We start from the raw sequence: 26,469 nt of genomic DNA on the forward strand, positions 1-26,469 counted from the left end.
CTCACACCTGTAATCCCAGCACTTTAGGAGGCCGAGGTGGGAAGATCACCCGAGGTCAGGAGTTCGATACCAGCCTGGCCTACATGGTGAAACCTCATCTTTACTAAAAATACAAAAATTAGCCAGGTGTGGTGGTGCATGCCTGTAATCCCAGCTACTCAGGAGGCTGAGGCAGGAGAATCGCTTGAACCTGGCAGGCAGAGGTTGCAGTGAGCCAAGATCGCACCACTGCACTCCAGCCTAGGCAACACAGCAAAACTCCATCTCACAAGAAAAAAAAAAAAAGAAGTTCAATAACAAGAAAAGTTTTAATAGTCCATTAGGAAAAGTGAGATGTCACCAAAAGTGTATATTTACTCACTGCCAAATGAGTAGTATGAGCAATTGTTGGGAGAGAAAAAGAAACATTAGAGAAAGCATAACTGAGAATATGGCCTTCTCTCACTCAAATCGTTCTCCACGGAGCTAAGTCCAAATGTGCATCTGTGTGGCTCAGAAATAAGAGGGAGTCCACAGTTTGTCTGTGTGGGACTCCAGTGGAGGGGTCTCTGCCCAGTCGCCACCACAGGGAGGCAGGAAATCAGAAGGCTGCTTTGGGGAAGATTCGCCTAATCCAGTCTCACCCTGAGAGGCTGAAAGGCAGAAGAACTTACAAGAATACAAGAAAAACAAAAGATAACATTTGACCCCCAGCAACCAACCTCCTCTTTTCCAACCCAACCTTAGGCTCGGCGAACCCCACAAGGTAAGCAATTTAAGGGGGAGGAAGTACCACTAATCTCAGGATTCTTGGGGAAAGGGCTTTGGCTTATGAGATAGGACAGGAAGAAAGTAAAAATCTGGGGTTGCAGGTGAGCACTGATTTCTGCTCCCAGACTATCAGGAGCACATTGCCTCCAGACAGACCCGTCCAAAGGCAGCAGTAAAGATGGGAACTAACGCTAAATGCCACTAGACGCCCAGCACTGGCTTAAAGCAGTTTCCACAGATGACCCCATTTAATCCTCCCAACAACCCTATGTGCTTGCTACTATTATTACCCCCATTTTCTGTTGTTGCTGTTTTTGTTTTTTTGAGACAGAGTCTCACTCTGTCGCCCAGGCTGGAATGCAGTGGTGTGATCTCACCTTACTGCAACCTCTGCCACCTGGGTTCAAGCAATTATCCTGCCTCATCCTCCTAAGTAGCTGGGATTACAGGCACCTGCCACTGCGCCCGGTTAATTTTTGTATTTTTAGTAGAGATGGGGTTTCACCATCTTGGCCAGGCTGGTCTTAAACTCCTGACCTCGTGATCCACCTGCCTCGGCCTCCCGAACTGTTGGGATTAAGGCCGTGAGCCGCCACGCCCGACCTTGTTTTTGTTTTTTCAGAGATAGGGTTTCGCTATGGCCCAGGCTGTATCCCCATCTAAAAGATGCAGAAACTCAGGCACAGGAAACCAGGAGCCATCAAACACAAAGCTCTGCTGCTTCAGAGCACAGCAGGTGAGCTGAGCATTTACAGGCAGACAAGAAAAGGAAAGCAGGAGGGGTCTAATGACCATGAGGGTAGTCCCAGGCCCTGGGATGCTCTCTGGGCTGCTCTGTCTTCCTCTTCATGTTGCTGTCTTCTTCCTTCTTTTCAACAAGATCTGCCGGGGACTGCGGAGACTCAGCCAGGACGGACTTACAGGTTTGTCTCTTGAGCCCAAACACCTTGCCCATTCATGATCACTCAAAACCCCCAGGCCGCGGCTGCCTGGGCCGCGTTCAGGACAGCACTTCACTTCCAGGAAGAGCTTATGTGAGCCAGGCACGATGGGATCTCTGTGAAAAGACAACGCGGGTAGGTAAGGATTAGAGAAGGAGGAATGTGTATTCATGTAATCTGTTCTGATGCCAAAGAGCAGGTCTTAGAGGGAGATAAATGTTTGGGGAGACTGACTCATAGAGCTCTAGGCTGGAAATGACAGCTAGGCTACACATCCCCTACCCTGGGTCCCAGGCGTTTCCATTCATTCTTCCTCAGAGCGCGCTGCCAAATCCTAACCGGGAACGCCCTCTTGGGGAAGGACAGGGAAGCGTGCATAGAACTTTGCTTTGCAACCCAGGACCAGGCCCACTTCAGTAAAAGCCAGCACGAGGCAGGAACCCTCAGCCCCTGATGCCAGGCTGACACACAGACAAAGCCTCTCAACCCGTCCAACACCCAAGGGGACCTGCGGCCCTGGCAGGACAGCCTCGTGTTCTGGCCCGCATCACAGCCAGCCGGCTGCAGCAGTCAAATAAACTTCAGCTGCAGGCAGGCTGTAGCACCCGCAGGCCTTAGGCACATCCCGGTGCTGGGCTGGTCTCACGCAGTGGACTGTGGGTGTGACCCAATATTGTGTCGGCCTTAGTGGCCATAGGGTTACTCCTGTACCCTCCCCCAACCCCAGCACAGCAGCACGAAGAGAGACACTGCTTGGAGGAGGAAGAGGTAAGTGGAGGACTTTGCCTTGGAATCCAGGACTAGGCTCTCTACAGTAAAACCCAGTACTGGGCAGAGCCTCATCACTCTGATGCTAGACCAGTACCCACAGGCAGATCTCACCCCACCCTAGTGCCAGATGAGAACCCACAGCCCCAGTGACAGGGACTTGGGATCTGGGCTACATCACCAACATGCCAACTACAGTGGCTTTGGGCCCTGAATGAACCTCAGCAGCAGCAGGCAAGCCATCGTGGGTCTTGGGCATGCCCCAGTGCTGTGCCAGTCTCGGCAGCCTGGCCTTCAGGCGTGACCCAGGGCTGTGTCAGCCTCAGTGGCCAAAGAATTCCAGCCACAGTGATCCTGGGCTTAGGGCACCCCTTAGCACAACTGCAACAGCTGAAGCAGTCATGGGCTTAGGGCACTGACCAATCAGCCTCTCGTTAATCTCATATGGGTTTCCTGATGAAAGAAGAGCCCAAACAAAGCCAGGCAATGAAGACTGGCTTAGGTACCTGTGTCAATGCAGACACTGGCACACAGCTGCGAGGATCAAGATCAATCAGAGAAAAGCGACAGCACCAAATGAACAAATTAAGGTGCCAGTGACTAACCCTAAAGATACAGAGATGAGGCCTGGTGTCGGTGGCTCACGCCTGTAATCCCAGCACTTTGGGGGGCCGAGGTGGGAGGATCACTTCAGCCCAGGAGTTCAAGACCAGCACAGGCAACATATAAAACCCCATCTACAAAAAAATACCAAAAAAATTTAAAAGGGCATAGTGGTGCACGCCTGTGGTCCCAAATACTGAGGAGGCTGAAGCAAGAGGATCACTTGGGGCCAGGAGTTTGAGGCTGCAGTAAACTATGATTGTGCCACTCACTCCAGCCTGGGCAACAGATGAGACCTTGTAGCTAAATAAATAAGATGAAATAAATAAAATAATACTAATGGGTAACATCTAAGCACTACTTCTTATAAAAGGTGAAAGCCTTTTATATGTACTGTCTTATTTATCTTTACACAGCCATGTGAATTAATTACTGTTATATTTCCATTTGACAGATGAGAAAACTGAGATAAAAGAAGTAAGTGCCTTTCCCACTGGCAAGTGATGGGCCAGATGTGGACAAGCTGGACAGGGTTTAAGTCCAGCCAACATGCTGCTCAGAGTGAGGAATAAACTCAGAACCAATCATTGGTGGAAATGTAAATTAGTAGAGCCATTATGGCAAACAGTATGGAGATTCCTTAAAAACCTAAAAATAGATATACCATATGATCCAGCAATCCCACTGCTGAATATATATCCAAAGGAAAGGGAATCAGTACGTTGAAGAGATATCCGCGCTCTCATATTTACTGCAGCACTACTCATAATACCTGAGATACGAATCAACCTAAGTGTCTATCAAAAGAGGAAGGGCTAAAGAACATGTGGACTATATACACATGATGGGATGTTATTCAGCCGTTAAAAGACAATGAAATTCTGTCATTCACGTCAACATGGGTGAGCCTGGAGTACATTACTTAAGTGAAATAAGGTAGGCACAGAAAGATAAATACCACATGTTCACACTCACATGTGAAAACTCAAAAAGCTTATCCCTAGAAATAGAGAACAGAAAGGCAGGCATGGTGGCTCACACCTATAATCCAAGCACTTTGGTTGGCTGAGGCAAGAGGATAGCTTGAAGCCAGGAGTTCAAGACCAGTCTAGGCAACATAGCAAGACCCTGTTTCTAAAAATAAAAATAAAATTAGCCTGGCATGGTGGCATGTACCTGTAGTCCCAGCTACTTGGGAGACTGAGGCAGGAGAATCAGTTGAGCCCAGGAGTTTGAGGCCACAGTGAGTTATGATCATGCCACGGCACTCCAGCCTGGGCAACAGAGCAAGACCCCATCTCTCTCTCTCTTTTTTTTTTTTTTTTTTTTTTTTTGAGACAGAATTTCACTCTTTTTGCCCAGGCTGGAGTGTAGTGGTACAGTCTCAGCTTACTGCAACGTCTGCCTCCTGGGTTCGAGCAATTCCCCTGCCTTAAGTGTCCCAAGTAGCTGGGACTACAGGCATGTGCCACCACGCCTGGCTAATTTTTGTATTTTTAGTAGAGACGGGGTTTCACCCTGTTGGCCAGGCTGGTCTCGATCTCCTGACCTCAGGTGATCCGCCCATCTCGGTCTCCCAAAGTGCTGGGATTACAGGCATGAGCCACCACGCCCGGCCTGGAATATATTCTTAAATTCATTTTGAATGGCTCAGATAACAAAAACCTCTTTTTCTTAGTAAATATTGACTTTCAATAGTTACAGTTGTTCCTCTTACGAGGCCCAGGCTAGGAGGACTCGACTGAAATGATGACAGCAGACAATTCCATCAACCAGAGAGAGGATTTTGAGCTCATCATTGAGGGAAAGCTGATGAAAGAGAGCAGAGAGGTTCCAGGCTGCATTTTCCAAGATGTTGTCCTCTACTCCGCCAAGACCTCCTGGATACTTCAGGAGGATATAGCAGTAAAACCTCATGGAGCAGATCATTTGGGCAGGCTCAGTACCAAAGGGAAACAGAAAACACAGCAACCTTTCAGGGCAGATCACACTGGGGAGATAGGGAAGTGGGGCAGCAAGGAAAGGAAAGTGAAGCTTAAAGGTCTAAGGAGGACGGGGAGGGCAACGCGAGCAGAGAGACAGAAGCTGAAGTTAGCAGGCCTGATAAGCATCCACCAGAGAAAACAGCGTGGGTGGATTCCAAGGAAGGGAATTTCCAAACTGAACCCCTGACTCAAAAAAAAAAAAAAAAAAAAACCCAGTCCGGGCGCAGTGGCTCAGTCCTGCAATCCTAGTACTTTGGGAGGCCAAAGCGGGCGGATCACAAGGTCAGGAGTTCGAGACCAGCCTGCCAACATGGCGAAAACTCATCTCTACTAAAAATACAAAAAATTAGCTGGGCATGGTGGAGGGTGCCTGTAATCCCAACTACTTGGGAGGCTGAGGCAGGAGAATCGCTTGAACCCGGGAGGCAGGGGTTGCAGTGAGCCGAGACAGTGCTATTACACTCCAGCCTGGGCAACAAGAGCAAGACTCTGTCTCAAAACAAAACAAAACAAAACAAAAAACCCAAATACTAAACTAACTTAGCTCCTGCCCTACCTGAATTTTTTTTTTCTGGTTCACCTTCTCTCATGATCTTCCCAAAATGTTATCCTTAGGCTTCGGGGAGAGGAGAGCAACCCAAGGAACTGGCCCAGGCCCACCACTAAAGTAGCCCCAGGACCAATCAGGGTCCTCAGAGAAGCCCCAGAAGAGCCAGGAACACGCTGCAGAAAACCTGGGGAGGGCGGGGCCTCCACCCAACACTCCACTCACAACTGGACTCTGCCAGGAAAGCCAGCTCCAACATTTAGATGCCCTAAAAGGAACAAAATTAACCTTCCAGGAACATGATTCCAGCAGCCTCAGTGTCTTCCGACCCAACCCATCATGGCAACCACAACTGTAGACCGCGGTCTCAATGACGTGTTCACATCATTTTGCATTTCTTTTTTTTTTTTTTTTTTTTTTTTTGAGACGGAGTCTCGCTCTGTCGCCCAGGCTGGAGTGCAGTGGCGCGATCTCGGCTTACGGCAAAGCTCCGCCTCCCCGGTTCACATCATTCTCCTGACTCAGTCTCCTGAGTAGCTGGGACTACAGGCGCCCGCCCCATGCTCGGCTAATATTTTTTATTTTTAGTAGACAGGGTCTGCACCGTGTTAGCCAAGGCGGTCTTGATCTCCTGACCTCGTGTTCCGCCCGCCTTGGCCTCCCAAAGTGCTGGGATTACAGGCGTGAGCCACCGCGCCCGGCCTATTTTGCATTTCTTGAGTAATCGTAATATGCGGGTTAGAACACACGGATTACAACACTTTGGATGAAAAGCCACATAATAGGGAAATTTGGGGACTACTGTCTCTCAAAAAAATAAAAATAAAAAACAGCTCATGTGGAAGAACCAGGACTTACCTTCTTTGAAACTATGTTTATGTTAAGCATTTTCCCCTTTGTAAGCCCATCACTGTGTAAAAGTGTCAAAACTGTGCAACACATTTTTTAACAGTCCAAAACCAAGTTATTTGATAAATCAAGATGCGGTCGTGCACCTGTGTTACTCTCCCTCCCGTTTTGTTCCTGTGAACACATCAGATAACCTGCATTCACTCTCCAACTCTGTACAATACCAGAAAGAAACTTCAGATGAAATGCTTTTCAATATTTGCCTTTTTTCTGGAACAACTTATACAAATATAACTTACACAAATTATACATAAATAAGTACAAATTAAAGCCTCTGCTTTAATTTTCAAACACTTTGAACCCAGATTTTCAGGGGTCTCAGAATAGAGTTTTGTATTTAAAGTCTAAATTTGGCCGGGCGCGGTGGCTCAAGCCTGTAATCTCAGCACTTTGAGAGGCCGAGGCGGGCGGATCACGAAGTCAGGAGATGGAGACCATCCTGGCTAACATGGCGAAACCCCGCCTCTACTAAAAATACAAAAAAAAATTAACTGGGCGTGGTGGCGGGCGCCTCTAGTCCCAGCTACTTGGGAGGCTGAGGCAGGAGAATGGCGGGAACCCGGAAGGTGGAGCTTGCAGTGAGCCTAGATCACGCCACTGCGCTCCAGCCTGGGCCACACAGCGAGACTCCGTCTCGGGAAAAAAAAAAAAAAAAAAAAGTCTAAATTTAGCTTTCTTCCAAGGAAAAGGGGGGAAGAAGAGAGGTTAAGACTAAAATATTCTGATTTGCAGAGTTTGACAACATCCTTCCAATTTCTCAATATAAATGCCCACTGACCCAGCCATTCCACTTCTATGAATTTTCCACCAATATATTTGTATGAACTTATATATAAAATGATATTCATGCTGTATCTATGCCAGTAAAAACTGAAAACAACCTAAATCTCCATGCATGGTTTAAACAATGTACTTCCCATACTATGTATCAGGTTTTTTTGTTTGTTTGAGACAGAGTTTCGCTCTGTCGCCCAGGTTGGAGTGCAATGGTGCGATCTCGGCTCACCGAAACCTCCTCTTCCGGGGTTCAAGCGATTCTCCTGCCTCAGCCTCCCGAGTAGCTGGGATTACAGGCACGCGCCACCACTCCCAGCTAATTTTGTATTTTTAGTAGAGACGGGGTTTCTCCCCGTCGGTCTGGAACTCCTGACCTCAGTTGATCTGCCCGCCTCGATCTCCCAAAGCGCTGGGATTACAGGCGTGAGCCACCGTGCCAGGCCACGTCAGTTTTTTGTTTTATTTTTAATGCCATTAACACATCTATATGTCCTGCCATGAAAAGATGTCCATAATATACTCAGTGGACAAAGCAAGTTCGAAACGATTTTAAAGACTTGTACATAGAAACATTTCTGATAAGGTACAAACAAAAATGATACTGGGCCGGGCGCGGTGGCTCAAGCCTGTAATCCCAGCACTTTGGGAGGCCGAGACGGGTGGATCACGAGGTCAGGAGATCGAGACCATCCTGGATAACACGGTGAAACCCCGTCTCTACTAAGAAATACAAAAAACTAGCCGGGCGAGGTGGCGGGCGCCTGTAGTCCCAGCCACTCGGGAGGCTGAGGCCGGAGAATGGCGTGAACCCGGGAGGCGGAGCTTGCAGTGAGCTGAGATCCGGCCACTGCACTCCAGCCTGGGCTACAGAGCGAGACTCCGTCTCAAAAAAAAAAAAAAAAAAAAAATGATACTGAGTGGAAGATTGAGAGACACATTTGTCTGCATTGTTTGAATTTCTTTTACAAGCTTACAACACTTCTGTAATTTCTTTTTTTTTTTTAATTAAACACAAAGTCATGCCAAAAGTCCAAATAACTATATTAGCTTAGAAAAAAAATCCATTGGCCCAATATATGCACGTAGCAAATACAGATCGCTATCATCATTTGCAGAGCACAATCATTACTTATTTCCTTAATTATCTGACTGGCATAAGAGCAGAGTTGGATGTCTGCGCTAGAAAGAAAACTTCCAAAATGAGCCCCAAACTTGCCTCAAGCGCCACGCAAGCGTCCAGCCTCCGCTGCTGAGTTCCACGGCGTGACTGAGCCGGGGACGCAGCTGCGGCTGAAGTTCCGCGCCTTGGTCTGGCCCCGCGCTCGGCTGCGCCCCGCCCAGCTTTCGTTTCCCATTGAATGGAAAGCGAAACTTAGAGCGGCCTCCGCGCCACGAGCGGGGCGCCGGCGTGCCGGGAAACCGGGCAGACCCAAGCCTCCCGCGGCGGCCGTCGCAACCGCGCACCTGCTCCAGACATCACGCGCTCGCTTTTTTTTTTTTTTTTTTTTTTCTGAGACGGAGTCTCATTCTGTGGTCCAGGCTGGAGTGCCCTGGCGCTATCTCGGTTCACTGCAAGCTCCGCCTCCTGGGTTCAAGCGATTCTCCAGCCTCAGCCTCCGGAGTAGCTGGGATTACAGGTGCCTGCCATCACGCCTGGCTAATTTTTATATTTTAGTAGCGATGGGGTTCCGCCATGTTGGCCTGTCTGGTCTCGAACTCCTGATCTCTGGTGATCCGCCCGCCTCAGCCTCCTAAAGTTCTGGGATTACAGGTGTGAGCCACCGCGCCCGACCTACAGGCGCCTTTTTATTTGCGATTTTAAGGTCCCTGCAATTAGCATACGTCTTAGAGTCATTTGGCGTTTGGTAATATCCATGGCAGCATTTTTTCTTTCTTAATGCTATTGTATTTCTTGGATCCAGTGTCCTCACATCACGGGTCTATGGCTTGGATGTGGCACGTGGTGTAATTAGGAGCTTCCCTGTGGGCATGCAGATACAGATATTTCTCTACTTAAGAAGAGGTCAGGCCGGGCACGGTGGCTCACAGCAGGCAGATCACCTGAGGTCAGGAGTACGAGACCGGCCTGACCAACATGGCGAAACCCCCTCTCTACTAAAAGTACAAAAATTAGCTGGGCGTGGTGGCCCGCGCCTGTAATCCCAGCTACTCAGGAGGCTGAGGCAGAAAAATAACTTAAACCCAGGAGGTGGAGGTTGCAGTAAGCAGAAATCGACAAGAGCAAGACTCCCTCTCAAAAGAAAAAAAAAAGAAAAGGAAAGAAAAATAGTCGGGGTCGGGCCCCAGTGAACCCATCATGAAGTCAAAACATCGTAAGTGAAGCCACGGTAAGTGATGGACCATCTGTATATATATAAGGTTAAAAGATCTATAACCTGCACACGGGAAAGGCTTATTACCTCTTTAGAGATGTATTTCTTGTATGTAGACTCATGAGGGCAGGGGCAGAAGGGTTATCTGCTAGGGGCCTCAAACTCCAGCCACTGGAATTTGCACAGGAAAGCAGGGTACAATTGCCCTCAAAGCGATCATTCTTTCTGAAAGCCGTCCACGCAGCAATGGACAAATAGAGAGGCTCCAAAAACCCAAAGCTGCCAAGACCTCACTGAAGCACTGGTAGGTTCTGCGGAAAGGTACAAAATACCGTGGCATGAAGATGTATAAACGTGTCCATAACAGGGTGGATGTGTGTTAGAAGCATGAGCACAGACATATACATACAGGCTACCCACATGTCCATCGTCAGCCCAGACTGCCCTTAGATTGCTGCTGGAATGAAGGCAGTGCAGGCACATTGCAGCATGTTCTCCCTGGAACACTGGTGGACTGTGCGCAATATGGTATTTACACAGGTACAGGGTGCTGCGCAGGGTCCATCCTCATTACATTTGTTGACCAATCGGTTATATAACCAGCTTCATACATCTGGTAAGTCTTGTCCACAAACAGGAACCTCAAAAACTCAAGTGAGGGCAATGAGGAGAGGATGCTGCAAAATTTGATAAAATATGCTAAATATAGCAAGTCGGTAGAAGGCTAAGGAGCAAGCTGTAGCTGCTTGCAGCAACTATCAGCGGAAAAATATTAATAGTCAATCCAATGATTCTATCTGAATCTTGGTAGGTCAGTGGAGCAAAGTAACCGGTATTGCTGCCCCAGTGCAGAATGGACAAGGGTGAACCTTGGGGTGGAGGCTGGACTATATAATGTAAGGATCCATTACACTTCTATGGGGCTCTTCCTTCCATCTTTCATGGAACAAGTCCGTGCACCTGCTCCAGACATCCCTCGCTCGCTTCCTGGACAAGTCCGTGCTAAGGCCATCGGGTGTGTCAAGCAAGGTGGGCGTCTGTGTAGTATGTTCCACAGTGGCCCAAGCAGGGTGCTGGACCGGAGCAGGTTGAGGAGGGTGGCAGCACAGTGGGGCTCAGCCTCAGACACAAATGGGTGCTGGTGCAGCCTGGCCCACGTGTCAGAGCCCAAGCAATTTGAGGATGTGGCACATCCTTGTATTGCAGTGGCCCAGTGTGTGGTGTCCAGGGAGGGCGGAGTGCTGGTGGAGATGACAGATTAGTTACATACAGGGGGATGACCAGGTAACTGAATGTCTTAAGGATAATTGAAGCCAGAGTTGAAACTGTCAGAGATAGGAGTTACAAATAAGGAAGGGGAGAATGAGCCCACTAGTGTTGAAGTGGAACTGGACTTAGCAGTGTGAATCCATGATTTTCAGTATGTATACACAGATAGATAAAGAAGTATGAGGCAGGTGGATCACAAGGTCAGGAGATCGAGACCATCCTGGTTAACACGGTGAAACCCCGCCTTTACTGAAAATACAAAAAAATTAGCCGGGTGTGGTGGCAGGTGCCTGTAGTCCCAGCTACTGGGAGGCTGAGGCAGGAGAATCACTTGAACCCATGAGGCGGAGGTTGCAGTGAGCCAAGATCGCATTATTGCACTCTAGCCTGGCAACAGAGTGAGACTCCATCTCAAAAAAAAAAAAAAAAAGAAGTACATGTGGAGGTAAATGGTAAATGTGTGTATACATGCATACATCCCCTGACTTGGTCTGGAGGGGGCCTGGGAACAGTGACACCCCAATAGCACATCTCGCACCCAGATCTTGGTTTCTAATTCCCATTCTCTAGTAAAAGGAACCAATGTTGCTTGGAGAAATGGCTGTTTCTGGGGTTAAGGCAGAGAAAGTACAAGATGAGCCTAGGACATCTTGTTCTGCCAGCAAGTGAGGAAATGCTTCAAGAATGATGAGGATGTCTCAAAACCATACAGAAGGCAGCTCCAAGACCATGGTCCCACTGGCCAAATTTGGAAAAACTTGAGCATTAAAAGAAATGATGATAGTAACATTTCGACTCATTTAATAAAATGGGAAGCCACACTTCATACCAATAAAAGTAGATATTGAATAAATTAAAGGTTTGAAGAGGAATAGGATATTTACACAGTTTCAAAGTACTTTCCCACAAAATACATACTATTAATTACTAATATTATTACATACATGTGGTACTGACCAGGTTCATTCTGCTGGCATGCAATAAATCAATCACTGCGACAGGTTTTGCAAAAGAGAAAAGATTTATTCGCAAGGCAGTCCAGTGAGGAGGCAGGAGAACAGCTCTCAAATCTGCCTCCTCAAAGATAAGGCTCAGGGATATTTACCGGTGAGAGAAGCAGGGTGGTGGAAGGTATGGGCAAAGGTGATTGGCAGTGGGGGAAAATGAGGCAGTCGGTGACCTGTGCAAGCACAGTCAGGGTTCATGGCACTTCACAGGACACATGTTCAAAAAATGACAGCCTTAGCATGATCTGAGGGTGTCGTTTGGGGCCCCTTGGGTCGTTTGGGTTCAAAAGGCCACTTCTTTTTTTTGCACAAACCTACTTGAAAGCTCACTGGTCTCAACTGGTTTGAACTAGGCAGGAGCTGCCCCAAGTTCCTGAAAAACAATTTGAGCGATCCTGACAGTAGTGACATACATGTTATCTGTAAGAAAGCCGGCAAGGTTAAGTCACAGAGCTCAGCGGCGCGGCCTTCAGCTTCACGGAAAAAAAAAATAACAAAAGCAAGTGACCAAAAGCAAGCAGGGCAGGCTAAATTGGGCGGACCTAATCAGATGAACCCCGCGGTCTCATATGTAATATTGCATCATAACTATAAAGAATATAATTAATGTAAATATTCAGTACAAAAAGAGAAAGGAGTACCTTCACAGTAGCCATGCAGTCATCAGTGCCAGGAACACTGGAATTGTGTGCCACCAGAGGACAGAGGGGAGCCAGCGCAGCATCACTTCCATGCTGTTCCCGTCTAAGGTGAGTAACTGGAGCCCTTCGCCAGGAGGCGGGTCCCGGCCAACCCAAATTGAGAGGCGTTCTGCAGATCAGCTGGTCTGCCATCTTCAAATGATTCATGAAAATCAAAGACAGCTTTGAGGAACGGTCCCAGACTGGCAGAGACCAAAGTGGTCATAGATGAACAGGAGATCCCAAACTGGATCCTTTGGCTGTAAAGGACAATATTGGCACAACTGGTGAAACTTGAATGGGGTCTGAGGATTAGGTGGTAGTAGGAGGGGATGTTGGAGAAATGCAAGGTCACGTGGAAAACTGACTCTCAAACAGTTCAAGAAGGAAGTTCTTTGGACTATACTTGCAACTTTTCTGTAGGCTTAATACTGTTTCACAATTTTAAAATGTAAAATAATATTACCGGGTAATAGTTTTATTGTTTGTTTTTTGTTTTTTGGGGGGCCGTGGTGGGCGGAGGGAGTCTCGCTCTGTCGCCCAGGCTGGAGTGCAGTGGCGCGATCTCAGCTCACTGCAAGCTCCGCCTCCCGGGTTTACACCATTCTCCTGCCTCAGCCTTCCGAGTAGCTGGGACTACAGGCGCCCGCTACCACGCCCGGCTAGTTTTTTGTATTTTTAGTAGAGACGGGCTTTCACCATATTAGCCAGGATGGTCTCGATCTCCTGACCCCGTGATCTGCCGGCTTCGGCCTCCCAAAGTGCTGGGATTACAGGCCTGAGCCACCGCGCCCGCCACCGGTAGTAGTTTTTTATTAAGACAGATTGTGCTTTTTGAAAGCACTGGTGGAAAGATTTCTCAAAATCATGCAGGAAAGAGTTTATAATGAAACTGTATAATATTTGTTTCAAAAGAAAGTGTGGGCCCTGAGAAGCATTTTCTGTAGTTTACCCAGTATTTCTGCCAACTTGGGATACTTTCAGTGTCTCTGGAATTCTCATCATCTGAATTTCTTACTCTTTTTCCTTTTAAAAACTAAAATAAAATAAAGAAGTATGAGGCAAAAGGCCGCACCTACCTACCTCACTTTAAAATTCTGTCTAAAACCCTGGTCACAGAGGAAGGTGTTGGCTGACTTTAATGGGATAATCTACTTCCCCTCACAGTGGAAAGCTGTTTAGAAAAAAGCTATTTGCCCAACGTGAGGAACAATTTATAGAAACTGACAAGAATTTTTGTCCTGGGGAAACGACAGGGTTTGTTGCATGGGGTAAGGGCAAGTGATGTGGCCGGGCACGATGGCTCACGCCTGTAATTCCAGCACTTTGGGAGGCCAAGGCAGGCAGATCGTGAGGTCAGGAGATCAAGACCATCCTGGCCAACATGGTGAAACCTTGTCTCTACTAAAAATACAAAAATTAGCTGGATGTGGTGGTGTGTGCACCTGTAGTCCCAGCTACTCGGGAGGCTGATGCAGGAGAATTGCTTGATCCCGGAGGTGGAGGTTGCAGTGAGCCAAGATCATGCCACTGTTCTCCAGCCTGGCAACAGAGCCAGAGTTCGTCTCAAAAAAAAAAAAAAAAAAAAAAAAGTTTTTTTTTTAAAGAAAACAGAACCAATGTCTGAGAAAGTAGTACTCCTTTACAAAGCACATTCTCTACAAACGCGTGGTTTTCTTGTGACGTCTGCTCAGTCCCTCTCCACAACTTTCTCCTGGCTATTTTCTTCTCTGCATTTTGTCAAGATGTTTTTTTATTTTAAATTTTACTGTATTTTGCATGCTTCCAAAGATAAACAATAATTTTTAAGATGAATTAAACATTGAACCTCCCTGTCAGTATTGTTTTGGGAATACGCATTCTCCTGAGGAGAGGAGCTGTTGAGTGGAAGTGGTCCAACACAACTCAGCATTTTCTTTTCCTGGCGTAGGTTTCAGGGTGCAACTCAAACAGAGTCTGACTTGGCATCTGTCACCTTTCCCAGGCACGCCCTATCCTCTGGCAATTTGTTGTCTTAATGGAGAACCTTTCAAAATTAAATATTTTATATTAGAAATGTTAAACATAAAGAAAAGTTATTACAAATATTATAACAACCCAACGTACCCTTCCTTCACTAATCTTCTCTCTCATACACACACACCTATGTGTATGTGTGTGTACACAGTATATATGTGTATATATTTACGCACTTTTTTTCTTTTGCTGGACTACTTGAGAGTAAATTGAAGAGATCAAAATTCTTCAGCTCTAAATAATTCAATATGAACCTCATAGAATCAAAGATGTTTTCATACATAACCCCAGTGCAATTATTATTTTTATTTAGTTATTTATTTATTTACTGTTTAGATGGAGTTTTGCTCTTTCGCCCAGATTGGAGTGCAATGGCACGATCTCGGCTCACTGCAACCTCCGCCTCCCAGGTTCAAACGATTCTCCTGCCTCAGCCTCCCAAGTAGCTGGGACTACAGGCATGCACCACTATACCTGGCTAATTTTTGTATTTTTAGTAGAGACGGGGTTTCACCATCGTGTCCAGGCTGGTCTCGAACCCCTGACCTCATGATCCACCTGCCTTGGCCGCCCAAAGTGCTGGGATTATAGGCGGGAGCCACCGCGCCCGTTCACACAACTCCAGTGCAATTATTACCAAATTCAGATAATTTCATATTCATACAATTTTCCCATATATAATATATTCAGTATTTAAATTTTGACAATTATCCCAATATTGTTTTTACAGCAACTTTTTCCTTTGTTTCTTATATTTATAGATACACAGTAATTGTACATATTTATGTGGTACATGTGATACTTCGATACATGCATACAATGTGCAATGATCAAATCAGGGTGATGAAGGTATTCATCACTTCAAATGTTTATTATTTCTTTGTACTGGGAACATTCCAAATCTTCTAGCTATTTTGAAATATACAATAAATTATTAACTATTATCAATGTACAGTGCTATCATTTCCTCTATCTAACTATCTTGGTTATGTACCCATAACCAACCTCTTTTCATCCTTCCCTCCCTCCTACTGCTTGCCAGCCTCTGGCAGTCATCATTCTACTCTCCACCTCCCTGAAATCAAGGTTTTTAGCTCCCACATAGGAGTGAGAAGGTGGGATATGTATCTTTAGGTGCCTAGCTTATTTCACTTAACATAATGTCCTCTGGTTTCATCCATGTTGCTACAACTGACAGGATTTCATTCTTTTTATGACTGAACAATATTCTACTGTGTATATCTAGCACTGTTGTTTTTTTTTTTTTTTGAGACAGAGTCTCGCTGTCACCCAGGCTGGAGTGCAGTGGCAGGATCTTGCCTCACTGCAAGCTCCATCTCCCGGGATCACGCCATTCTCCTTCTTCAGCCTCCCAAGTAGCTGGGACTACAGGTGCCTGCCACCACGACTGGCTAATTTTTGTATGTTTAGTAGAGACGGGGTTTCACCTTGTTAACCAGAATGGTCTCAATCTCCTGACCTCATGATCTACCTGCCTCAGGCTCCCAAAGTGCTGGGATTACAGGCATGAGCCACCGCGCCCGGCCTTATCTAGCACATTTTTTATCCATTCATCTGTTGATGGACACTTGGATTGATTCCATATCTTGGCTATTGTGACTAGTCCTACAGGAAACATGGGAGTGCAGATATCTCTTCAATATACTGATTTGCTTTCTTTTGGGTGCATACCCAGCAGTGGGATTGCTAGATCATATGGTAGTTCTAGTTTCAGTTTTTTGAGGAACCTCCATACTGTTTTCCACAATGGCTATACGAATTTACATTTCCACCAACAGTGTACGAGGCTTCCCTTTTCTCCACATCCTCCCCAGAATTTGCTATTTTCTGTCTTTTTGATAATAGCCATTTTAACTGAGGTGAAATGATACCTATTATTGTGGTTTCAATTGCATTTCTCTGATGCTTTGTGATGTTGAGCATTTACTTATATACCTGATGGCCACTAGTATGTCTTCTTTTGAGAAAATGAAAATCTTCTTCAGATCATTTGCCCTATTTTTTTTTTTTTTAATAAAGAGTCTCACTCTGTCACCCAGGCTGGAGTGCAGTGGCGCGATCTCGGCTCACTGCAAGCTCCGCCTCCTGGGCTAACGCCATTCTCCTGCCTCAGCCTCCTGCAACCTCAGTTTACTGCAGCTTACTGCAGCCTGTATCAGGGACTACAGGCGCCTGCATTAGCCACACCCGGCTAATTTTTTGTATTTTTAGTAGAGACAGGGGTTTCACCATGTTAGCCAGGATGGTCTCAATCTCCTGACCTCGTGATCTGCCCGCCTCAGCCTCCCAACGTGCTGGGATTACAGGCGTGAGCCACTGCACCCGGCCCATTTGCCCATTTTTAATCAGATTATTTGTTTCCTTGCTATTGAGTTATTTGAGGTCCTTATGAGAGGTGACAATGTGCTAACAGCCCTCTCAGCACCTCCTCCGCCTCGGCGCCCACTCTGGCGGCGCTTGAGGAGTCCTTCCGCCCGGCACCGCACCGTGGGAGCCCCTCTCTGGGCTGGCTGAGGCCGGAACCTCCTCCATCTGCTTGCGGGGAGATGTGGAGGGAGAGGGGCCGGCGGGAACCGGGGCTGCGCTGGCGGGCCGGTGTGAGCTCCCGCGGGCGCGGGCGCCGGTTCGGCGGGCCCCCGCACACGGAGAGACTGGCGGACGCCGCCGGCCCAGGGCAGTGAGGGGCTTAGCACCCGGGCCAGCAGCTGCGGAGGTTGCGCAGGGTCCCCCACCAGTGCCAGCCCGCCGCACTCAAATTCTCGCCGGGCCTTAGCTGCCTCCCCGCGGGGCAGGGCTGGGGACCTGCCGCCCGCCATGTCTGAGCTCCTCCCCCTGCGGTGGGCTCCCCAGCTGCCTGAGCCTCCCCGAAGGGCGTCGCCCGCTGCTCCGTGGCGCCGGTCCCGTCGACAGCCCCAGGGCTGAGGAGTGCAGGCGCGGCTCCGCTCGGGACTGGCAGGCAGCTCTGCCTGCAGCCCTGGTGCAGGATCCACTGGGTGAAGCCAGCTGGGCTCCAGAACTGGATGGGGACTTGGAGAACTTTTGTATCTAGCCAGAGGATCGTATGTGCACCAATCAGCACTCTGTATCTCACTAACCTAGTGGGGACTTGGAGGACTAGCACTCTGTGACTGTGTGTCTAGCTCAAGGATTGTAAACGCACCAATCAGCTCTCTGTAAACTGGACCAATCAGCTCTCTGTAAAATGGACCAATCAGCAGGATGTGGGTGGAACCAGATAAGGGATTAAAAGCAGGCTGCAGAAGCCAGCAGTGGTAACCAGTTGGGGTTTCCTGCTACAGTGTGGAAGCTTTGTTCTTTCGCTCTGCAATACATCTTGCTACTGCTCACTCTTTGGGTCCACGCTGCTTTTATGAGCTGTAACACTCACCGTGAAGATCTGCAGTTTCACTACTGAAGCCAGTGAGAGGACGAACCCACTGGGAAGAATGAACAACTCCAGACGCACTGCCTTTAAGAGCTGTAACACTCACCACGAAGGTCTGCAGCTTCACTTCTGACAGTGAGACCACGAACCCCCCAGAAGGAAGAAGCTCCAGACACATCTGAACATCTGAAGGAACAAGCTCCGGACACACCATCTTTTAAGAAAAGAACTGTAATACTCACCGCAAGCGTCCGTGGCTTCATTCTCGAAGTCAGTGAGACCAAGAACCCATCAATTCCGGACACACCTACATAGTTTATATATAGGTAATTAATCCTTTGTCAGATGTGTAGTTTGCAAATATTTTCCCATTCTGTAGGTTGTCCCTTCCCTATTATTTCCTTTGCTGTGAAGAAGCTTAGACGATTCTTTTTCCCTCCCCCTTCGCAGCTTAGAAGATTCCTGACAAGTATAGTGAAATCAACAACTGCTAAGAATCAGTTTCCAGGGTGGGCACAGTGGCTCATGCCTGTAATCCCAGCACTTTGGGAGGCCAAGGCGGTTGGATCATTTGAGGTCAGGAATTCAAGATCAACCTGGCTAACATGGGGAAATCCCCTCTCTACTAAAAATACAAAAAAAAAAAAAAAAAAATTAGCTGGGCATAGTGGTGCATACCTGTAATCCCAGCTACTCGGGAAGCTGAGGCAAGAGAATCGCTTGAACCCAGGAGGCAGAAGTTGCACTAAGCTGAGATTGTACCACTGCACTCCAGCCTGGGCGACAGGGCGAGACTCCATCTCAAAAAAAAAAAAAAAAAAAACCCTAAAAAAAAGCTTATTAAAAAAGAAAAAAAAAGTCAGGGCAGGCTAAAGGTTAAAGAGAAAAAAAATCACAGGGTAGGGTCAAAGATTGGAGATAACAGAGAAAAGAGGCAGGAAACTGGAAATTAAATAATAGAAATTAATCAATATTAACTGCAGAGATAAAATAGACTGGAAAAAATTAGCAGAGCCTCAGTAACCCTTGGGACTGTGATGTAAGATTTAACATCATGTCTTCAAAGTCCCCCCAAGAAAGAAAAAAGCATGAAGCTGAAAAATACTCAAAGATACGATGGCTCAAGATTTTCCAAAAATTGCAAAAGGCATAGCCAAAACCGAATGAACTCCTAACAAGATAAGTCTGAGGAAATCTATATCAGTATATATCATAATCAAACGTCTGAAAACTAAAGGCAAAGAAAAAAGTATTAAAAACAGCAAGGCAGAAATTATACCATATTTATAAGGGAAAAGCATTTTTCTTTTTTTTTTTTGAGATGGTGTCTCGCTCTGTTGCCCGGCTGGAGTGCAGTGGTGCAATCTCGGCTCACTGCCACCTCTGCCTCCTGGGTTCAAGCAGTTCTCCTCACTCAGCCTCCCGAGTAGCTGGGACTACAGGCGTGGCCACCATGCCCAGCTAATTTTTGTATTTTTAGTAGAGATGGGGTTTCACCATGTTGGCGAGGATGGTCTCAATCTCTTGACCTCATGATCTGCCCACCTTGGCCTCCCAAAGTGCTGGGATTACAAGCATGAGCCACTGCGCCCGGCTGGGAAAAGCAATTTTTAAGTGACAGCATATTTCTTCTCCGAAATCACAGAGACCAGAAGGAAGTGACACAGTACTTTCCAAGTGCTGAAAGAGAAGCACTGTCAATCGAGAATTCTATTATCCAGTGAAAACAGCCTTCAAAAATGGAAGGGATATCAGGGCAATCTCAGATGAAAAACTACTAAGAATTTGTCACCAGCAGACCTACCATTAAAAAAATGGCTAAAGGAAATTCTTGGAATAGAAAGGAAATGATAAGTCTTAGAACATCGGGGAGGAACACAGAACAACAGAAGGAGTAAAAATGTAGATAAATACACTAGACATTTCTTCTGTTGAGTTTTCGAGAGTATCTTTGATGGTTGAAGCAAAAATTTTAACATTGTCTAACATGGTTATTGAAGTATGTAGAAGAATTTTTAAGATAACTGTGAGAGAGACGCCTTAAAGGAACTGTAAGGTTTCTACGCTTCAGTCGAACTGGTAAAATGTCAACACTAGTAGACTGAGATATCAATATAATGTAATATGTGGAGCAGCTATTAAAGAATTTACACAAAGAGATACACACTAAATCACTATAGACATATCAAAATGGAATTCTAGGAAGGTGCTAGTAACCCAAAGGAAAGTAGGAAATAGAAAACAGAGAAACAAAGAACAGAGGAAACAAACATAGCAAAAAAATTATATGGAAGACCTAAGCCTTAACATACAGGTAATTATATTAAATTACAGTCTAAATACACTAATAAAAAGATAGATTGGTGACTGAAACAAGCCAGGCACACAAAGTCAAATATCACCTGCTCTCACTCATAAGTGGGGGCTACAAAATGTGTGCACAGGAAGACAGAGTGGGGTGACAGACAATGAAGACTTGGAAGGGTGAAGGAGCATGAGGGGATCATATGATAGGTAATTACTAATTGGATACAATGCACATTATTTGGGTAATGGATACCCTAAAAGCCCTGACTTGACCACTATGCAATCTATGCATATAACAAAACTGCATAGGGCCGGACTCAGTGGCTCACGCCTGTAATCCCAGCACTTTGGAAGGCCGAGGCGTGTAGATGACTTGAGGTTCGGAGTTCGAGACCAGGTTGGCCAACACGGTGAAACCCCGTCTCTACTAAAAATACAAAAATTAGCTGGGCATGGTGGCAGGTGGCTGTAATCCCAGCTACTCAGGAGGCTGAGGCAGGAGAATCATTTGAACCCAGGAGGTGAAGGTTGCAGTGAGCTGAGATTGCTCCACTGCACTCCAGCCTGGGTGACAGAGTGAGACTCCATCTCTAAATAAATAAACAAGCAGGTTTTTATAAACACAGGCCAGATAATGTCACTTCTCTGTGCACAACCTTCCACTGCTACCACATCTCACAGCAAATGGAAGCCAAAGGCCTTACAATATTGGTAACAACCCAGCTTTCAGGTCACAAAATTCATCTTCAAACTGTAGCCTACTGAGTATTCTCAAACATTTCCTTAATATAAAGCAATACATGTTCACTGTAGAAAAACTGAAAAATATAAAACATGTAAAGGGGGAAATTACTTATAATTCCACAGTCTACAATAACTGCCAACACTGGTTGTTTTTAATATATATATATCTTTTTGTAAATCTAGTTTTTACAATTTAATGATACTGAGGCAAACAAATTTGCCCCATCCATAAAAATTTTGAAAACAATCAAATAGAAATAAAATAATAAAAAGACAGATTGGCAGAGTAGGTGTTTTTTCTTTTCTTTTCTTTTCTTTTTTTTTTAAAAAAGAACCAACCGCCAAGCATGGTGGCTCACACTGGACACTGAGGTAGGAGGATCGCTTGAGCCCAGGAGTTGGAGACCAACCTGGGCAAGGTACCAAGACTTCGTCCCTACAAAAAAAAAATTTTTTTTTTTTTGAGATGGAGTCTCTTTCTGTTGCCCACGCTGGAGTGCAGTGGTGTGATCTCGGCTCACTGCAAGCTCTGCCTCCCGGGTTCACGCCATTCTCCTGCCTCAGTCTCCCGAGTACCGAGTAGCTGGGACTACAGGCGTCCGCCACCACGCCCGGGTAATTTTTTTTTTTTTGTATTTTTAGTAGAGACGGGGTTTCACCATGTTAGCCAGGATGATCTCGATCTCCTGACCTCGTGATCTGCCTGCCTCGGCCTCCCAAAGTGCTGGGATTACAGGCTTGAGCCACCGTGCCCGGTCTGCATTTTTTAGGTAAATAATTTTTCCTCTCTAGACCTCATCTGGTTTATTATTTATTTTTTCTAAGATTTAAACTCAGACTGAAACATTTTAATTTTATCCATGTGTGCATATGAACCTCTTCCATTACTTCCAACAGGTCAGCATTGTGTAACTACACTTTAGTTATAAACCCTTGTTTGAGCAGCCAGGCTACTGCCCATACAATGTTACCAGTGAGGACTTCCTCCTATGTATTTCCCTCCATCTCTGGGCGAGAGTGGACTTGCAGCACGGGGGGTGCACACTTCATGTTCTCTGTGCTGAGGGATTTCCCTCCGGATGGCCGACCTTGTTAATATCCCCGTTGTGAGTGAGAGCTTCTGACGCTCCGCAGCCTAGGTGGAAATTAAATTGCAACATTAGTTGTAGCCTCAGTAGTCACTGGTTTCATGCCTCACTCAGAAGTAACTGCACAATTCTAGGGCGTCCACAGGAATCTACAGGTTTTGCCTGCCCCTGCCCCCGACGGGCTGATCTCCAAACCGTCTCCCTGGCTTCCCGCTGGCTGCTCCTGCCACTCCCGTCGTGTTCCGTCCCAAGCCCCTTTGCTTTGCTCTCTGCTCCTCCAGGCGGCTGCTGCCACACAGACGTGCTGCGCTCCACAGGGGCTCCTTTTGCCTCGGGTGGATCAGAACATGTGTTCACCTGACTCTTTTGTTTGTTTGTTTTGACTCGGAGTCTCCCTCTGTCGCCCAGGCTGGAGTGCAGTGGCGCGATCTCGGCTCACTGCAAGCTCCGCCTCCCGGGTTCACTCCATTCTCCTGTCTCAGCCTCCCAAGTAGCTGGGATTACAGGCGCCCACCACCACGCCCAGCCAATTTTTGTATTTTTTCAGTAGAGACGGAGTTTCACCGTGTTAGCCAGGATGGTCTCCTGACCTCATGATGCGCCCGCCTTGGCCTCCCAAAGTGCTGGGATTGCAGGGGTGAGCCACCGCGCCTGGCCATTTTTTTTTTTTAATTTAGCCTGGTGTGGTAGCACACACCTGTAGCCCCAGCTACTTAGGAGAATGAGGCAGGAGGATTGCTTGAGGCCAGGAGTTCAAGGCTTCAGTGATCTGATTGTGCCGCTGCACTCCTGGCTGGGCAAGAGAGTGAGGCCTTGACAAAAAAAAAAAAAAAAAAAAAAAAAAAAGTATTTCCTAAGAAATTTTGAATATAATGATATAAAAAGGTTGATAATAACACTGAAAAAAAGATATTCCATACAAACATTAAAACTGGGTTAATTAAGTTAAGGGTACTCTCAACCTCTCTGTACTTCATAAAACTTCATAGAGGTACACACACACTTTGTGTCAATGTTACTTTCCTGGTTTTGATATTCTGTAAAAATGTAGTCATTAGAGAAAACTGGGTTAAGAGTACTCTCAACCTCTCTCTACTATTTTTGCAGCTTCCTGTGGATCTATCCTTATTTCGAAATGAAGGGTTTTAAGAAACGGTTATGGGCATTCGTATTAGGTTGCATTAAGTTTATTAATTGAGGGAAAATAACATGTTTATTTTGTTGAGAGATATAAGAAATGTCATTAAATTTGCTCATCTACTTTTGTGTCTTTGAGTTTAAAATTTTTCTCATAAAGGCTTCTAACATGTCCTAGATTGTTATTGCTAAGTACCTAACTACTTCATTTCTATTGTTAATAGAGGTTTTTTCTTTTTCTCTTCCACTATATCCTATCCTGACTGCTTGTATGTTTATAAGATGAAGGCTACTTTTTTTTTTTTTTTTTTTTAACAGAGTCTTGCTCTGTCGCCCAGGCTGGAGTGCAGTGGCGTGATCTCAGCTCACTGCAACCTCTGCCTCTGGGGTTCAAATGATTCTCCTGCCTCAGCCTCCCGAGTACGTGGGATTACAGGTGTGTGCCACCACACCCGGCTGATTTTTTATCTTTTTGATAGAGATGGGGTTTCACCATGTTGGCCAGACTGGTGTCAAACTGCTGACCTCAAGTGATCTGCCTGCCTCAGCCTCCGAAAGTGCTGGGATTACAGGCATGAACCACCACGCCCGGCCTGAAGGCTCCATTTTGTTTAAATTAGTTTTACCATTAATTCTGCAGGATTTTCCATGTTCCATCATATCATCTACAATAGAGATAGTTTTTCATTTTCATTTCTAATTATTCTTTTAGTTATTTTTCCTTCCCTAATTGCATTAGCTCATATTTCCAGTGCAGTTGAAACGGTAGTAGCAATACTATGCATCCTTAATCCTCGCCTTATTCTTGACCTTAATCAGTGTCTCTAGTGTCCCTCCAAGCTGCTAAGACATCTGGAGAAACAGATGAAGTTTCTAATACTGAACCCTGGTTGAATTCCTAGAATAAATCCTTCTTAGTTGTGCCGTAGATTTTTTCTTTCAGAATTGTGGTCTCACTATGTTGCCCTGCCTGGCCTCAAACTCCTGGGCCCAAGCAATCCACCTGCCTCAGCTTCCCAAGTAGCTGGGACCACAGGCGTGTGCCACCACGCCCAGCTAAGTTGTTTGGTTTTGGTGTTTTTAGAGACAGGATCTCATTACGTCGCCCAGGCTTGTGCTATATCTTTTCAGTATGGTATGGATTCTGTTTATGGACATTTTACCAGTGATTTTTGTGTTGCAATTTATAAGGAAAATCATTTTCTGTGTTTTTATTTCCCCCCACTGCAAGACCATGGAGCGTGCTCGGTAACACCGTGTTCTGTCTCACTGACCATGAGCTTAACAAGCAGCCTCACACTGGAGGCTTTAGTTTCTAAGGTCCAAATGCAGTGTATAGAAGTTCCCATGAGGGGTTCCATACTGCATATTCATGAAAAAAGAATGGCTATGTGAGGACTCACCTGTACTCTTAAGGATTCCAATGCATGAGGGAAGAAGGCTGCCCTACACACTATGACATTTAATTTCTCTCAGTCTCAGTATCCTCTCCTTTTGCCCCACTCACCCTCTCACTCATCCCTAAAGTGGCCAACATAAATTTGCCACGAAATCTTTTGAAAAGTTAATTATGGTACTTTAAAAAAATTGTGGGCCGGGCACAGTGGCTCACGCCTGTAATCCCAGCTCTTTGGGAGGCCAAGGTGGGCAGATCACCTGAAGTCTGGCCAGGTTTGAGACCAGCCTGACCAACATGGTGAAACCCCGTCTCTATGAAAAATACAAAAATTAGCCAGTTGTGGTGGTGCACGCCTGTAATCCCAGCTACTTGGGAGGCTGAGGCAGGAGACTCACTTGAACCTGGGAGGCAGAGGTTGCAGTGAGCTGAGATGACACCATTGCACCCCAGCCTGGGTGACAGAACAAGACTCCATCTCAAAAAATAAAATAAAAAATAAAAAACACTGTGGATAGTTTGGACTCACACAAAGGGAAGTTTTCTATCCCTTTAGCATATTTGCATTTAATAGAAAAGGCAGTGCCACTGGGGTCTGCTTTATTTATTTATTTTTTTTTTTTTTTAAATAGAGACAGGATTTCACCTTGTTGCCCAGGCTGATCTCAAACTCCTGAGCTAAAGGAATCCATTGGCCTTGGCCTCCCAAAGTGCTGGGATTACAGGAGCGAGCCACCGCGCCCAGCCCAGGCCCAGTGATCCTTAAAAACTCAGAGTAATGGAGCCAGATCAAATTGCTGATAGAGTCTGCAAGTTTACAGAAAATAAACATACTGTCTTCTTCCTCAGTAGGTTCATTTCTGGAACCCAAGCTGATTTCTGTTGGAAGACTGGAGGTGTGTCGCTCTTGCTGAGAATTTGGGACCAGAGCAGGGGATGCATGTGGATACTCACGCTCTCAAATGACAGAGAGCCAAGAAATGCATTTGAGAAATCAGGGTGGAGGGTGAAAGAGGACTCACTAGACATTATGTTAACTATGGATTCTTCTGTGCCTGGGGTAAAATATTTAACAATGAAATTGATTTTTCATGGTAAGTAAATATGACTTAGGGCTTCCCAAGAGAGCTGCACTGGGATTCCAGGACGGGGTTATCGAGCGGTTCAGCCCAGTGGACGAACCAAGCTCCTTGTCAAAGGCCATTGTGCAGTTCTCTTTTCCTGATGCCCATCCTTTCCCTAGTGTTCACCAAATTTGCTTTACAGTTTTAAGTCTCTAGGCAATCCCACTCTGGGGAAACACTTACAAAGCTACCTATCTTGGGGAATCGTAGAGAGCCACCCGCTTTCCTTCTCACTCTCTTTCTAGGATCCCTTGTCCCCAGTTCTAAAACTCAGCCTCCTGCTTCATGAGCAGGACCATTGAAGCTGACGGTTCTGGCAGTCCCCACAGTTAGACAAGGACTCAAGCAAAGGAGGAGAAGTGGGAGAGGAGAAGCAGCCAGGAGGAGCAGGGATACATCCAAGGCCCTTGTGTATCATCCCAAACTTCCCTGCTGACCCATCTCCCTGTATTCATGCCTCTTAGCACTTTTGTGACTTTGCCATCATGTTTATTTTAACCTAATTTGTATTAATCTACAGGAGAGGAACGTATCACACACGCTTTGTCCCTGCCCTAAGCCCTGCCTAGCAGGTGTGTTATACTCCCCATAACAGGGTATACTCACATACGCAGGAAGTCCTTTCAAGCTTATCTGAGTTGGTCTCATCTTTATCAAGAGAGAAGGATGCATCCTCCTAAAG

The 26,469-nt window shown here is 46.2% G+C and overlaps 2 protein-coding genes across 4 annotated transcripts in view; both read right to left on the reverse strand.

Annotated features, from left to right (window-relative positions):
- The window catches only part of USP18 (ubiquitin specific peptidase 18), a 28,784-nt gene extending 20,017 nt beyond the window's left edge, over positions 1-8,767 (reverse strand). For 2 of the 3 annotated variants that reach the window (XM_050746219.1, XM_050746220.1), the window contains exons 1-2: positions 8,497-8,730; positions 1,543-1,807 (exon numbers count right to left, since the gene is read on the reverse strand). In XM_050746219.1, the coding sequence (XP_050602176.1) occupies positions 1,543-1,705 (163 nt within the window). In that variant the 5' untranslated portion in view covers positions 1,706-1,807; positions 8,497-8,730. Of the gene's footprint in view, positions 1-1,542; positions 1,808-8,496 lie in introns of all 3 variants that reach the window. The other variant, XM_050746218.1, reaches the window with a different exon arrangement.
- The window catches only part of DGCR6 (DiGeorge syndrome critical region gene 6), a 341,424-nt gene that overhangs the window by 113,418 nt on the left and 201,537 nt on the right, over positions 1-26,469 (reverse strand). The gene's annotated exons all lie outside the window — the stretch shown is intronic.

Source organism: Macaca thibetana, chromosome 10 (assembly GCF_024542745.1).
Source record: "Macaca thibetana thibetana isolate TM-01 chromosome 10, ASM2454274v1, whole genome shotgun sequence".
NCBI lineage: Eukaryota > Metazoa > Chordata > Mammalia > Primates > Cercopithecidae > Macaca > Macaca thibetana.